Genomic DNA, 14,272 nt, shown 5'->3' with positions numbered 1-14,272 from the left:
CCCACTTTTCTATCTTTTGCATTCAAACATTCATCTAGAACTTCTCACTGGTTCTTTTTTAAAGTTCTAACCATGGTAAGTTTAAAAGATAGCTTCAAAAGCTCAGTGACCACTGAAACAAAAGTAAACCAATTATCCATGATTATATTATGATATGATCCATGTACAGACTTGATTAACTCTTTTACAAAATATTCAGCTAATGGGAGACCTTCAGTATTTGCAGATTTCCCAATATAAGGAATAGTGTCAATCATGTATCTGGCAGACAAGTAAATTTTTTTTACAGAACAATTGAGACAAATTTCAAAATTATAACTTATGCAGAAGCTAATCATTCATAAAATTGACAAACCCATCTTGCCTTGTAACTGAATAATTTAAACACACAAGCAGTGCAGAATGCAGATGTTTCAATGCCAAATAAGGTTACCCCTCCCAAAAGAACACCATTTATTCAAAGGTGAGATGGGAAATTTACGGAACGTGCCAAGTTATGCCGTAAAATTCTCTGCCCTTTTCGTTCTTGTGACATTTGAAACAATATACACATCACTCAAGCATCAAAAGCATGGCTTAATCAAAAAATTCCTCAATGTTTTCCCAATTAACATTTTCTTATTGATATGGAACTTTAGTTACTACCTCAATTTCTTCCCAATTAAATACATTTCCAATTTCTATATTAGGAAGCATGCTCGGACTTGCAAATGTTTGCTTTTTTACACGTCTCATGTATAGCACTGAGTGTGAGTGTGTGTGTGGGTAACGTCACACAGATAATCTGTAACCAAATAACCAAGAGCATACGGTTATTCAATTTCAAAACTCAGAAAGTTTTAACATAAATAATACTTTGAAATATAAAATAAGGAATAATAAATTAATAGTCATACTATTCTTTGAAATCAATAGGGGAGGGGAACATTCAGCTATTGCTAAATGAAATTTCGAGAACAAAATTACGGAATTTTGGACTCCTACAAATGTAGTCCAGGTTATAATACGATCTTTTGTTAACAATAAAATTACAGCAGACTTCATAAATACAACATATACAAATAAATTAAACAGCAGTCTAAGTTAGTTACATTTAGTACTTATCAATTATATCAGTTTATATACCCTAGACCAGCGGTTCTCAACCTTTTGACTAATGCATGCGATCTAAGCACAAACTGAAAACCTTTAGTACCACCACCAACACTCTTTAACAAAGCTCAGATCGCATAAATTTACGAGTGTTAGAGAAAAAAGAGTGTGTTAGAGTGGGGTTTTAATTTTTAAATTTAATTGTTAAAAATACTTTGCATAGCACCAGTTAGGAACCCCCTGCCCTAGACAACAAAACATTATGAATGACATTTTGGTAACCCTTATCTGTGTTTCTTTAGCTAGAGCCAGCTTCTGGCTTCATTCGAGACAAATACTCTATATTTACTTATCATAATTAAAATATGCATTGCTACTACAATTAGAAATACTACAATTTAAAAAAAAAAGAAAAAGCTAGTTATTGAAAGATTAGAAGAAAAAATACGACTGCTGCCTAGCAAAACAGACAAAAGGGAAAATACTTCTACAACTAAGATAAGAAACATATGAGTGTTAAAATGTCACTGCAGATGTGCTGGCACTAAAATTACCATAAAGAAAATGGTGGCAGGATAACTAATATCTAACATTTTTTTTCAATAATAAACTACCTAACAAAAAAGATAAATATATATATATATATAGTTAAATACATTTGGTTCTTCTTCTGTCTGGCCCATTAACATTGAATCTTCCTCAGGAGCCGCATCCTCCAATTCTCCATCATCTTCTCCTTCTGATTCTTCTGCATCCTAGAGAAAGACATTTAAATCACAAAATTTAACAATCATGCATTATTATAGATAGAAGGAAATTTCTACAGATTTATGCAACAAATTCATATTTAGGATGATAAAAGAAAGTTGTAAAAAGTACAAATACATATACATCCAACAAGAGTATAAAATATTTAACAAAATATTTATTTCACGATGATGGAATGCTTCATGATTAAAGAAAAGAATACAAATGCAAATCTTCATAAATTGCAGCAAGTTCTTGAACTGACCAATACTCTGCTGATTCACACATGCTGAAATGCAGACCAATGCAACTGCAACACCCAATTCTATTTGTCATTTTGATGTATTCTCTTTAAATGGTTGCTTTCAATTCACTAGCTATCATTTTTGTACCATAAATTTTACCTTGTGATGTGTTCCCATTAAAAACACTCTATTGGCATGAGATTTTCTATTTTTCCAACATATAGATTAGACCAGTGTGGTCCGACCCGCATGTGGCCCTCTTATTCATTTTGTTGGCACTTGCCCTTTTTACTGAGAAAAAAATTTAGTTAAACATTTAGAAAAACAAAAGATCCTTCTTACTGCTTAAAATAATAATAAACAGAATAAATTGTAAAGTAAAAAGTAATTATAAAGTAAAAATCTTTACGGGATGGCGAGTTTATTAAAAGATGTGCTATAAAAATGGTATCTTCATTTGGGCACAATAAAATAGCTGAATATTTTAAAACAGTGTCCTTGTCCCATCAGATAGTAAATAGAAGAATTAATTATATGGGTAGTGAAGTTTCAGATACTCTCAATGGCATTTTGGAAAAATGTTAATTTTACTCTTTAGCTCTAGATGTCAGCACAGATATAGCTGACATCAGCCAGCTCCTTATCTTTGTCAAAACAATAAATGAAGAATTTGAAATTCAAGAACTGTTAGAATTAAAATCGTTAGAAACTCGCACCAAAGGTATCGATATATTGAAAGCACTGGATAATGCCCTTTCTAAATATGAAGGTTTCATGAAATGCTCTGGCATTGCAACAGATGGAAGTAAAGTTATTCTCAAAAAACTTAATGAGCCCACCAGTGGCCGAGCGGTTAAGTCGCTGAACACTGGTAGTTCGGTTCGAGGTTCGAATCCCGCGAACGGGCTGGCTGCATGGGTGTTTTCGTGGTTTTCCCCATGTGTAACGTGTATACGAGCCAGTTTCCCTTAGAAAGTCCTCTACGAAGGCATCCCTTTCCTTAGGTAGATAGCCCTCGTGTGCTTTGCCATAATTAAATACACCAACAGCAACACCAAAAAACTTAATGTAAAGCTAACTGCACAGAAGACAAATAATATGGATACTTCCCATTTTGTCAGCAAGAAGAAAATGGCACAAATTTTAGCATCCTTCATGAAATAATTTCTAATATCAAGAAAGAGTTCCAGGACAGATTCCAACTCCCCCAAAACAAAACTTTCACTGCTAAACAACCCCACGGAGATTGAAGTAAGTGTGGTTGGTGCCTTGCAGCCTTCAAATGGAAATTTATGATCTTCAGGCAGATCCATTCTACTAGACTAAAATGTGTGATGTCACTGAACATTTCTGGAAACTGATTTCTAAAAGAAAGTTTTCCTAAACTGCATAAATTCGCTTTGCAAATGTTATTGCCGTTTGGCAGTACATATGTGTGTGAATGTGCTTTTTCGCTCTCAAGCAAATTAAATCAAAAACAAGAGATCGCACTGAAAGTGCTTCACTGGAATCGGAGCTCAAGACTTTGCCTTACTGAAGCTACAGTGAACATTGATAAATTGTATCAAAAAAGCAGTGCCAATCATCACATAGATTTCTAGACTTGTAAAATAAAGTGATACCAGGGTTGGAACTTTAATAGTGACAACTATTAATTTACAAGGAATACAAAAGTGATTCATGTCACAATGTTTTACAGTTCTTCAATATAGCCGCCAGCACTGTGTACAACCCGTTTCCAACGATGTGGAAGTCTCAGAATACCTGTAGCAGCACCTGTTTTGTTGATAGTTTGAATGGACCGGCTACTGCCGCAAGAATCTCAGGAACAGTTTGGAAGTGAGTGCCACGAAGTGGTTCCTTCATCTTAGGAATTTAGTCACAAGGGCTTATATCTGGGGAGTATGGTCGATGGTAAAGCACTTCCCAGCCCTATCGCTTGAACAAATCAGTCACAGCTTGCGCTGCATGCGACCGAGCAAAATTCATGCAAAATGAGAGGAGTGTTCTGCAGAAAGTGTCGGTGTTTTTTTCTCAAAGCTGGTCGAAGATTGTGCTCCAAAAATTAGCAGTAATAATGCGCAGTGACGGTCTGCTGTGGGGGAACGGTATGCGTTAGGATGACACCATCACAATTGTACACGAGAATCACCATAACTTTCACACTGCTGGGGTTCTGACGAAATTTCGAACGTTGTGATGACGCCATTCATTTGATTGGCGTTTCAGTTCTGGCTAGTACGATCGGGCCCAAGTCTCATCCAGTGTAATGATATGGCGTAAGAAAGCATCTCCTTCATGTTCATTGCGCTCCAGGTGGGTTTGGGCAGCATCGTATCATAGCCATTTCTGCATTTCCGTCAATTGATGTGGAACCCATCGCGAAACATACTGACAACACTTACTTTAGACCGCGAGCTAATACAAGGATTCGTTCTTCGCGTCACTCCGCATGCGCGTGACGTGAAACCCATCGTGAAGCAATTTTTCTCATGGACAGGCGTTCCTTCAGAATGTGCAGCACAGTCGTATGCACTAATCCTGTTTGTCCGGCCAGCTGATGAATCGTTTGGCAGCAATCACTGTCCATTAGTGCGGCAACAGCTTGCACGCCTGCATCGCTGACACTCGGACAACCTGGCCGCAGCATGTCTGCCACCTTTTGGCGTCCTTCATTGAATGCTTTCACCCATCTTGCTACGGTTCTGTGAGGCAATGCAGATTCCCCGCAAGCCTCTTGAAGCCCTTGATGACACTGTTGTGCTGTATGACCTCTGGCACATTCAATTATTATCCAACATCGTTGTTCTTGTTTTGAAAACATCCTGACAACACTTACTTTAGACCGCGAGCTAATACAGTCAAAAGTTGTTAATCCGGACTTGTCGAGACTTCGGCAATTCCGGATTATAGATCATCAGTTTAAATCTGGTAAGATGGCATGCAGAAATTATAAAATTAAAAATATGAAACCATAATTTATGAAATAAAGAACAATTATGATCTAAAGAGTATCAAAATTTACACACACACACACACACAAAAAAAAAAAAAAAAAAAACTTAATATTTATTTTATTTTATTAAACATTTCTTTCAATGTAAGTTGTTTCGTTTTTTATGTGATAATACATCAGGGTTCGTACACATTTCTGCACACGAAAATTAAGTACTTTTAAGGACCATTAATGAAAAAATTAAGGACCTATGAGCAAATGGGAACTCAATAAATTTGATTAAAAATATTATTCTATGCCTGAATTTCACTTTTGTAATACCATCCTAAAAATAAAATAGATCTATAAGTAGTATGCATTATTACTAAACATGAATTACCTAACATAATTATTAATAAGTTTGAGAATAAAGTAAACTTCATACAGTTTATCAAGTAGCATTAAATATTTTACACTTATAATAGTTGGACATATTTAAAAGAAGGTAAGTGACATTTACGTTTTACTAATAATTAGCTTTATGCTTTTTTTTTTTTTTTTTTAAAATGTCTCATTTTCGTCACATACTTGGTCAGTCTAGAGGTTTAGCAAATAGTAGGGAGATTTTATGTCAAACAGCATAGGTTAAAATGAGAAGTGAGATCATAATCAGCATGATTCATAACAAAAGACTGAATGTTGTCCCTCTGTTGCTTGTCTATAGAGAGACCTGGTGATTGGAACAAACCTGAAAGGCCTGATGTAGGCACCATTGGCAAGTGCTGAAAGTTAGTCAAGCTCTGCTTAACGCAGTTAATGTCATAGCTTTGTGTAGAGTTCCAGGGGTTGTAAACCAGTTAATATACTTTAAGGTTCCAATAAGCCATTAAAGCACAAGAGGTGATAAGTTGTTTTATATAGAAGTCTCAGTAGATGCAAAGAATAAGTTTTACTTGATGGTGTTGATGGTTGCTTGATGGGTGTTGGATGATGGTTCTCCACACAAAGGATTTGGCGATTGGATTCCCTAAGACCCCATTAAAAAGGGGGAGTATATAAAGTATTTCTCCCACCTTCTTGGCGACCCTTCGTGGTGTAGTGGTTTGTACACTGGTAGCGGTGTACTCCAGAGGTCTGCGGTTCGATTCCCGGCGAAGGCATTGTTAATTTTTTATTTTTCCTGCTTTCAAAAATACCTAATGTCTCTACAAGCCTTCCCAAACATTTTGGCTACTTTATATCGATTTCCTTCTCTTTAATTATCGATCTTTATTGACAATAATTAGAAATTTGTCTCAATATGCAAACCAATGTTCTCGCTAGTTTCTGTGTGCTTTATCTCCTAACTTGTCAACCTCTCCACAATGTACCTATGAGGGTTTACTCGATCTGGTAAAAGTTAAATAGTCCCCCCCCCGATAGACGTAAAGCAAATTATCACTGTATCTGAAAGTAACTACAATATCAGACAAAGATCTTAGAACATAAAGGCATGTTCTGATGCTAACAAAGTCAATTACAGCTCACGATGCCATAATTAAACAACAGTCAAATTCAAACTAAAAATGTGGACTAGTGGTCAAAGATAATATAATTTAATTTTAATTTAATCTGGCTCAGTAACTCTATCATAGGAGGAAACAGAAATGGGAAGTTATAGTAAAGGCTGAAATGATAAACAATTGGGTAATTTACATAATAGTAACTGCACATATCTTTGAAGAATAATTTTCTTTATGTATTCGGTTTCTTTCTTCAACGTGTTTCCTTTTAATTTTAGAATTTTTGGATTTAATTAAAGATTTCTGTTATTCTAAAAAACACTAAATGCATTTAAAATGTACAGAAAAAGCGGCTAATTTAATTTTTTAGTAATATGAATATTCAGAAGAAATATGAAATATATATGGTAGAGGCCGGTTACAGAGCAGGTGTGGCAGAATTTTTAGAATATAGTGACACACAGAACAACAAAATCTAGAAATGGCAAAACTTTTAGAATTTAGAGCAGGCATTGGAAGCAGACTTTAGATAGCAACTAGGTAGCAAAATTTAGGATACACAGAGATTGCATCAGGTGGGAAAATGCATAGCACCAGCTCTGTGTACGATGCATTTAGACATATTAGATGAATCTTTTAAATTGTAAGTTTTCAATTTCTTTATTAATAAAAAAATCTCTTTCTATAATGCCTGCCCAAGTGATAAGATTAGAAGCATTTTTGATATTTTCCATGCTTTTGTCTACTGAGAGAAAATACAGGGATAAGTAGTAAAATAAGTAGAGAAAATAAAGGGAAGATAAACATGTTAAGAAAACAGATTCTAGTATCAGAAGTAAAACATTCAAATATTATGTTTCCATTGTTCTTCCAGATGTTCTCCAAAAAGTAAGAAATTCATCGCAAACTTTCTGTAAAATGCATCCATTACGTGTTGATACAATGGAGACATTTTTTATTTTGTCATATATTTCTCGAATCTTCTAGAATCGTGGGTCTATAAATCTTGCCTTCTAAACTTTCCATGCTGCAATGTCAAAAATACTAAAGTAAAACTATCCCAACCAATTCTGTAACAGCAAAAAGCCAGAAATATTTTGAAAAAAAAAAAAAAAAAAAAAAAAAAAAAAAAGAAGGGCAAAAAGTGTAAAATTAATTTAAAGAGGAAACTGATGCATATTCTGACTCGGTTGGACTTTGTGATCAAAGGCTTATGGGCAGCAGCACGACCATGAAAACCAAGCAAATGTGCTTCTTTATGGATGGTGTTCATTGAAACAATACTCCCGGGTGTCTGTTGAAACTCCTCGTGGATGAGGGCCATCGGTTGGGTGCGATTCTTCTGAATTTCTCTGGACAGCACTCGTCGGTCTCTATATCCCAGTTTCTTTGGTCTGCCGACTCGGGGCACATTCCGATAATCACCGCTCACCTTCCACTTCTTAATCACATAGGCCACTGTCGATTTTGGGTACTTTAGTTCGCTAGATACATCCCTTAAGGATCGGGCACATTTGTGATACCCGATAACTATACCTTTCTCGAAATCAGAGAGCTCCGAACTGCGAGGCATCTTGCATGCGACTAAAGCCGATGCTGTTTCCTACACGATATATACAGGCGGAGTCTGTAACGTACCTTAGGACTGCAGATATCATCATTTGCATAGGTGTCCAAATACTTATTGGTAGTCAGTGTATACCTTGTTTATTTTTCAGATTTAAAATATTGTATAATAAGTTGGCAAAATGAAACTTTATAATATGACAGCCAAAAATAAAAATGTTTTATTTTAATGTTATTTTTTAAATGTAATTCTAATATATTACCATTATTTTAATAAAATTTATCAATGTTATGATGTTTTAAAAAAAATCGCTCAAAAATTCTCAGATCTCGGAATCAAAAATTTTCTATAGAAACTGATCTTAAAACCGCCAAAATGTTGACAAGTTGTCAAATTTAGAACCATTTAATAAAAGAATTCACAACCCCAAAAGCAAAAAGTTGTTGAACTCTTTATTAGAAAAAAATGCATTTCGAAATGCTTATGTTTCACTTCTTCCTCCGAAACTCGAGTATCCCATCATTTATATCAGAAACAGAAACAAATTATAACCCATGAACCCATTCAAAAGATAAACATATACGTCAGTGAATTGCCAAAAATATTCCTCCAAAATGCTAATTCACACTCAAAATGGCAGTCGTAAAAACAGAGAGAAATTTCAGATGATTAAAATTAAGGACCTTCTACTGATTTTGGCCAAAATTAAGGACATTTAAAGACCAAAAATCGATTTAAAAAATTTAAGGACTCTTAAGGACCGTACGAACCCTGTACATTCTCTTTAATTCTATAATCAGACATAATTTCTTGTTCAGTTACAAAGTTCCGCTGTTCAAGTCCTATAATTGCTGTGTCGAGAATACCGACTAATTTGTCAATCGAAATTTTTTCGTTTTCAATAATGTTCTCAGTTACTTTCTTTACTATCGGAAGTGAATTATAATGACGAGGAATTTGATTTAAATCATATCAAAGACGGAGTACATCGAGATGAAATAATACATTTAGTAAGGAATTATAAGCCAAATAAAATAAAAACATCTACCCTGAAGATAAGGACAATGCTGACAGATCAACTTCCAATTCATTGCGCACCGCGGCAATAAAGATAAACAAAGTTTAGATAAACAAACATTAAAGTTTAGATAAACAAAGGATATGCCTTTATCAATTTTTTGCAGCAATTCCACTTTTTGTTTGATGGACATCGGAACATGCTTTCGCTTTGTAGATCCTTTGATAGCTCCTGAATCGAAAATTCTTTTTGACATAATCGAAAGTTCAAGCTTACTTTTATAAAATTACTCAGTACAACTCTGATAAAGGCCCTAATTTCACCAAATGTGGCGATATGTTTTGTGCTGGTTTTTGGCACGATTGCGTGTTGTATGGCAACCATGTCGACGTTGAAAAATCTTTTGGTGGAGTAGTTTAATTGCTAGTTGGCAAGGTTGGTTCGTGTCGCGTGTGAAATGGCCTATGTTGTGATGAAAGACGTGGTGGGAAGGTTTCAGCCGTGTATTTTAGATTGTGTGCAGAGTTATTTAAAGGTACGATGTTGGAGTTGTTAACGAGTCTTTTGTTCACGGATGTATGTATTTATGGGGATCGTAGCGTATTTTTGGAATTTCTGTGGGAGTCAGGACTTTTAAAACGGAGTGTGACATGTCCGAAATGCGGAGCTGATAGGAGAACTCGGACGAAAAATGGTGTTTCTGATAGACTTGAAAGGATTTGCAGTAAAATTGTTGCTAATAAAGTATGTGGGTGTCAGCGGAGTTTAAGGTTTGGATCTTGGTTTTCGTGTAGCAAGTTAACGTTGGAGGCAGTTTTTATTGTTACTTTCGAAATTTTGAATCGTAGGAAGGCATGTGATATAGCAAAATCATGGAAGTTTTTTTCACAGATGTTGTGTGACTGGCGAAATTTTATTAATGAATGCATTTTGGACTTTGTATGCTCTGTATCTGAGAAGATAGGGGGGAAAGATATTTCTGCTTTTAAAAGAAGCTTTCATTATGGTAAGTGCATTTTATTTTATTGTTTTTATTTTGTAGAATATTATATTCATTCTTTTTGTATGAATTTCCATTTTTATTGTTTTTTGAATTGTATGAAATTTATTTTAGTTTATTTTCTTGATTTGTTTTTAGAGTAGATTGTGCAATTCGTAGATGTTTTTTAAAGTTGAAACAGAACGCTGTGTACATGGTATTCTTTGAAATTTATTGTTGTTATGTTAATTTATTAAAGCGAGGTGTGCGTAGTTCGTAGATTTGTTCGTTACCTACAGTGTGCTATTCGTAGATGTATATTTTTAAGTTAAAACATGTCGCTGTGTACATGGATTCTTGTCAAATATTTTTGGTTAGAAACTTTACGTTTTTGCTATCTAAATATTTTGTTTTTGTTTCAGATTTTTAGCTCAAATCTTGTGTTCAAAACGTAGTTTTTGCATGTGCGAAAACCGCGTTTTTGGAGACATTTTAGGCTTAAAGTTCGAAATGTGGACAAAAAATTTAGATAGTAATATGGCCGTGTGAAGTTTCTCGCCAAAAATGTTTGGCGACTTGAGGGTGCATATCAGAGTAGTTCCAATTGCTCTAACAGTCTGCAAAAAATAATAAGCCGGATCCAATTAGAAGATTAAGGAACAGCGCAATCTGCAACATTAACTGAATTAGATAATTTTAGCTTAGCTTATACCGTCCGTTATACATTAAACGCACATTCGTAAACGTATTTTGTGCACGCGCCTATTCGCAGCCGTAAATGTCTTGCGCGCATGCGTATACACGACGCATGCGCAGAAAGTTTGTAGCTTTGAGGTCCGGACTATAGATCATTCCGGATTATGGGTGTCTGAATTAACGACTTTTGACTGTACAAGGGTCCGTTCTTCGCGTCACTCCACATGCGCGTGACGTAGGCAGGACGAGTCTTTTTGCTGAGAGGTAAGGTAGGTATGTAGTTTAGTGTTAGTGGTATACGTGATATTCTTTGGTTTTGTTGCGTAGCGTTTTTTCAGCTGTGTTGCCACTATTAAAGTTCGAACCCTCGTATATTAAACTAGCGATTTATATGTAATTTATTTTCTTTCTTTAATGTCTCTGGCCCTCACTCTCCTATACTAATGTTTGATTGGCCCTCGAGTAACTAAACGTTGGACTACACTGGATTAGAATAACTTTTGTGCAGTTAGAATTTGGGATTTTATTTCTGAAATCCCTTTAAATGGGGTCGAGAAAAATGTTGGGAATACCTGGATTTAGCTAAGAAGTAACATTAAATACATGCAGTTTGAACCAGTGATCTTTATACATGATTTTTCTGTTCTCAGTATTGTGAATCTAGCTAAATAGTAAGGAATGTTTTTTAGAAAAAGGAAAGGATGTCATAATCAATGTCAACAAGAATTTTGACAAAAGCTATTGTAACAACAGAATGAAAAATTGCAAATTTACTAGACCAAGAGTTTTCAAAAAGGAAAGGTTTTGAGAAATACAATTAGTTCTTTTCCCTCAATTAAACAGCATTAAAAAAAAAAAAAATCTTTTTTTACTATACTTATCAAATGATATATCTAACTCTTTTAAATTGGTCACAGTTAGGATATACTCACATGAATAGAGTGGTAAATAACTGGGTTAGAGTAGACTGAAGGTTATCCCTTGTATTATCACGAAGTTGTTTCATTTATGGTACCCTGAGTAGTTGAATGTTATGGAAACCCTATTATGACATAATCGGTTATATGACTGCGATAAACTTGGAATTATGGAATGTTTTGTAAGGGCTTGTGGTGTGTGTTGGTTAAGAAGTACATTGCTTGTTTTGTTGTTGTTTAGACGGTAGAATGGCTAAATATAGCAAGATTAATTTGAAATTTCGGCTAATCTTTGGAGTATGGTAACAGGTAGTTTGGCGACATTTTGGTAAGGAAATAAAGGTTACTAGCTAGGACTTTAGCAGTGTACATGGATAAAGTCAAGAGTGTGCGGAATGCCATTTTTGTGCAATTCTGAGATGTTTTTTTTAAGTGAAAATAGGTCGACGTGTACATGGATGATACCGTGTATGTGCAATTCTTAAAAACGCGGCTAGCAGTGGGTGATTCTGCACTTTCTCCCAATTTCGCACCTAGTCTTCGTCATGATTAAGCACTTTTTGTTCCATAAAAGTTCTAGTATAAGCGTAATTCGGCTAGCAGATTGTTGGAAAAAATGTTGAGTAAAAAAAAAAAAAAAACATGCCTTTACTTCGTGAAAACAAAATGGCGTCCAAAACAAAACTAGCAGGTTGCTGTAGCAGGGTTGGTCGCCAAATTTTCGCCGAAAAATTGCCAAGTTACCATAATCCAAAGATTAACCGAAATTTCTGTACAATTTGGAGTGAAAGGGGAAAAGAGCTAACTGACTGGAGTGTAAATGAAGGTTTACTTAGTAGCCATTATAAGCATCCTGTATGTAGGAAGGAAATGCGTCAGGTTGAACATAAAGATCGTTCAGATGGCTTTGAACGGTTTGTCGTAAAAAAAGTTCAGATGGTCACTATGTCAAACATTGGATAACGGGAGCTCATATTAACAATATTGAAGGTATGTGGAGTGTGGTAAAGAGAGATTTTCGCAAGTGTCATCAACAGTCGAACCTACGGAGGATAATTTTTACGCTTAATTTTGTGGCAACGCCGATATATGGATTCGATTTCAGATAATTTTAGGATGCTGTTAAAGATTTTGTGCGCTACAGACTGAAGAAGAAGAAATTTCTAAATAACAAAAGTGGATATTTGCTTTGTGTACTGCCTAGATGCATAAGAGGTTTTGCCTTTATGTTATTTTACCGTTTGGTTTAGAATGAAATTTATTGAGATTCGATATGTTGGAAATTAAAAATATAATTTAAAATTACACATTATATAATTGCAAAAAGATTACAATAAACAAGACATTTAAATAATATTAAAAAAGGAACTCATGATTAACAAAAAATATTTTGTTTATCAATGGCTTATAGCATTATACAATATTATAAAAACATAGATAAATATCATGGTTGAAAAAATTATATATCAGATAAGGTAAAAGACAAAAATTAAATTTTATCCTTAAACTACTTGTATTCTGTTTTAAGGCTAAATTTTTCCGGTACCTTTCTGTTATCGGGACCAGATTCAGTGCATGTGCATACACATGTATAAGCATATTGCATATATACGTACATAATTACAATGCACTTCTGAATCTGGTCCCCATAACCAAAGAGTACTTTTTTAGACTTATATTACATATTGCTCCCGGTATGAAGGCTGGTTGTTTTTATAATTATAAAGTAAGATAAAATTAAAGTTAATCTAGGATATTGAAAACACAGATTAGAGTTAATTGAGGGTTATTTTTATCCGGAGTTCCGCAAATACCTAATTCTTACAAGTTATTACTTCTTAATCGTACACTCCAGTAACGAGATTTTTTTTTTTCATTTTCAAAAGCAATATTATAACAAATTTAATCAAAGTTACAGCCAAATTAATTCTGAATTTTACGGATTTTAAAATTTCTGCTCAGTGTGTATCGAAAGTACTAATCTATTGTACTCAACACAATAAATATCCAAAGTCTAAGACTGTAACCATTAACACAAGTTTTAAATTATTTTATACAAAATGAAGAATTAAGTTATCAATACGAAGAAAGAAACCTAAATAAAATTAGTTTTAACAAGCATGGATAATCCAAGACATTTAAAAAAAATCACTTACAACTGAGCCAGTGTCATTTACGTTGTTGTCAGCTTCGATAGTTTCTTCAACATCTTCTACTTCAGGTTCTAACTCAGACATGATGATAGCTTAAAAGAAATTATTAAATACGAAAGCTAAAAAAATAAATTAAAAACAAAACACAAGCACATTTAACGTTTGGATGGCATTCACGATCTCATACGCTTTCCCGCAGCCAGCCGCCAAAGAAAGCGGTGAGGTTGAAAGTTCCAGTTCCTATCATCATTTCAAAGTTTTTCTCCGATTATACTGAGGCTGACAATGTAGCATATACATTTTTTTCCCTTTACACTTTCTGGTCCTGGGTCCTGTCAATGTTTTGATTAAAATGATTGGTTCCGTTTTCACAGTTATAAATACAATTTTACTAAAAAGCCATAAATTATCTTCTTTGTGA

At 34.5% G+C, this 14,272-nt stretch overlaps 1 protein-coding gene across 1 annotated transcript in view; it reads right to left on the bottom strand.

Moving 5' to 3' along the window:
• Positions 1-14,071, bottom strand: part of Iswi (nucleosome-remodeling ATPase imitation SWI) — a 71,866-nt gene extending 57,795 nt beyond the window's left edge. The window contains exons 1-2 of the mRNA XM_035374266.2: positions 13,855-14,071; positions 1,749-1,847 (exon numbers count right to left, since the gene is read on the bottom strand). Of these exons, the coding sequence (XP_035230157.2) occupies positions 1,749-1,847; positions 13,855-13,935 (180 nt within the window). The 5' untranslated portion in view covers positions 13,936-14,071. The remainder of the gene's footprint in view (positions 1-1,748; positions 1,848-13,854) is intronic.
• Positions 14,072-14,272: the final 201 nt, after the last annotated feature.

The sequence above is a fragment of the Stegodyphus dumicola genome, chromosome 9 (genome assembly GCF_044657685.1).
Source record: "Stegodyphus dumicola isolate Sdum_Otavi_A_Nest chromosome 9, ASM4465768v1".
NCBI lineage: Eukaryota > Metazoa > Arthropoda > Arachnida > Araneae > Eresidae > Stegodyphus > Stegodyphus dumicola.
This window is presented reverse-complemented; position numbering and strand designations above follow the sequence as displayed.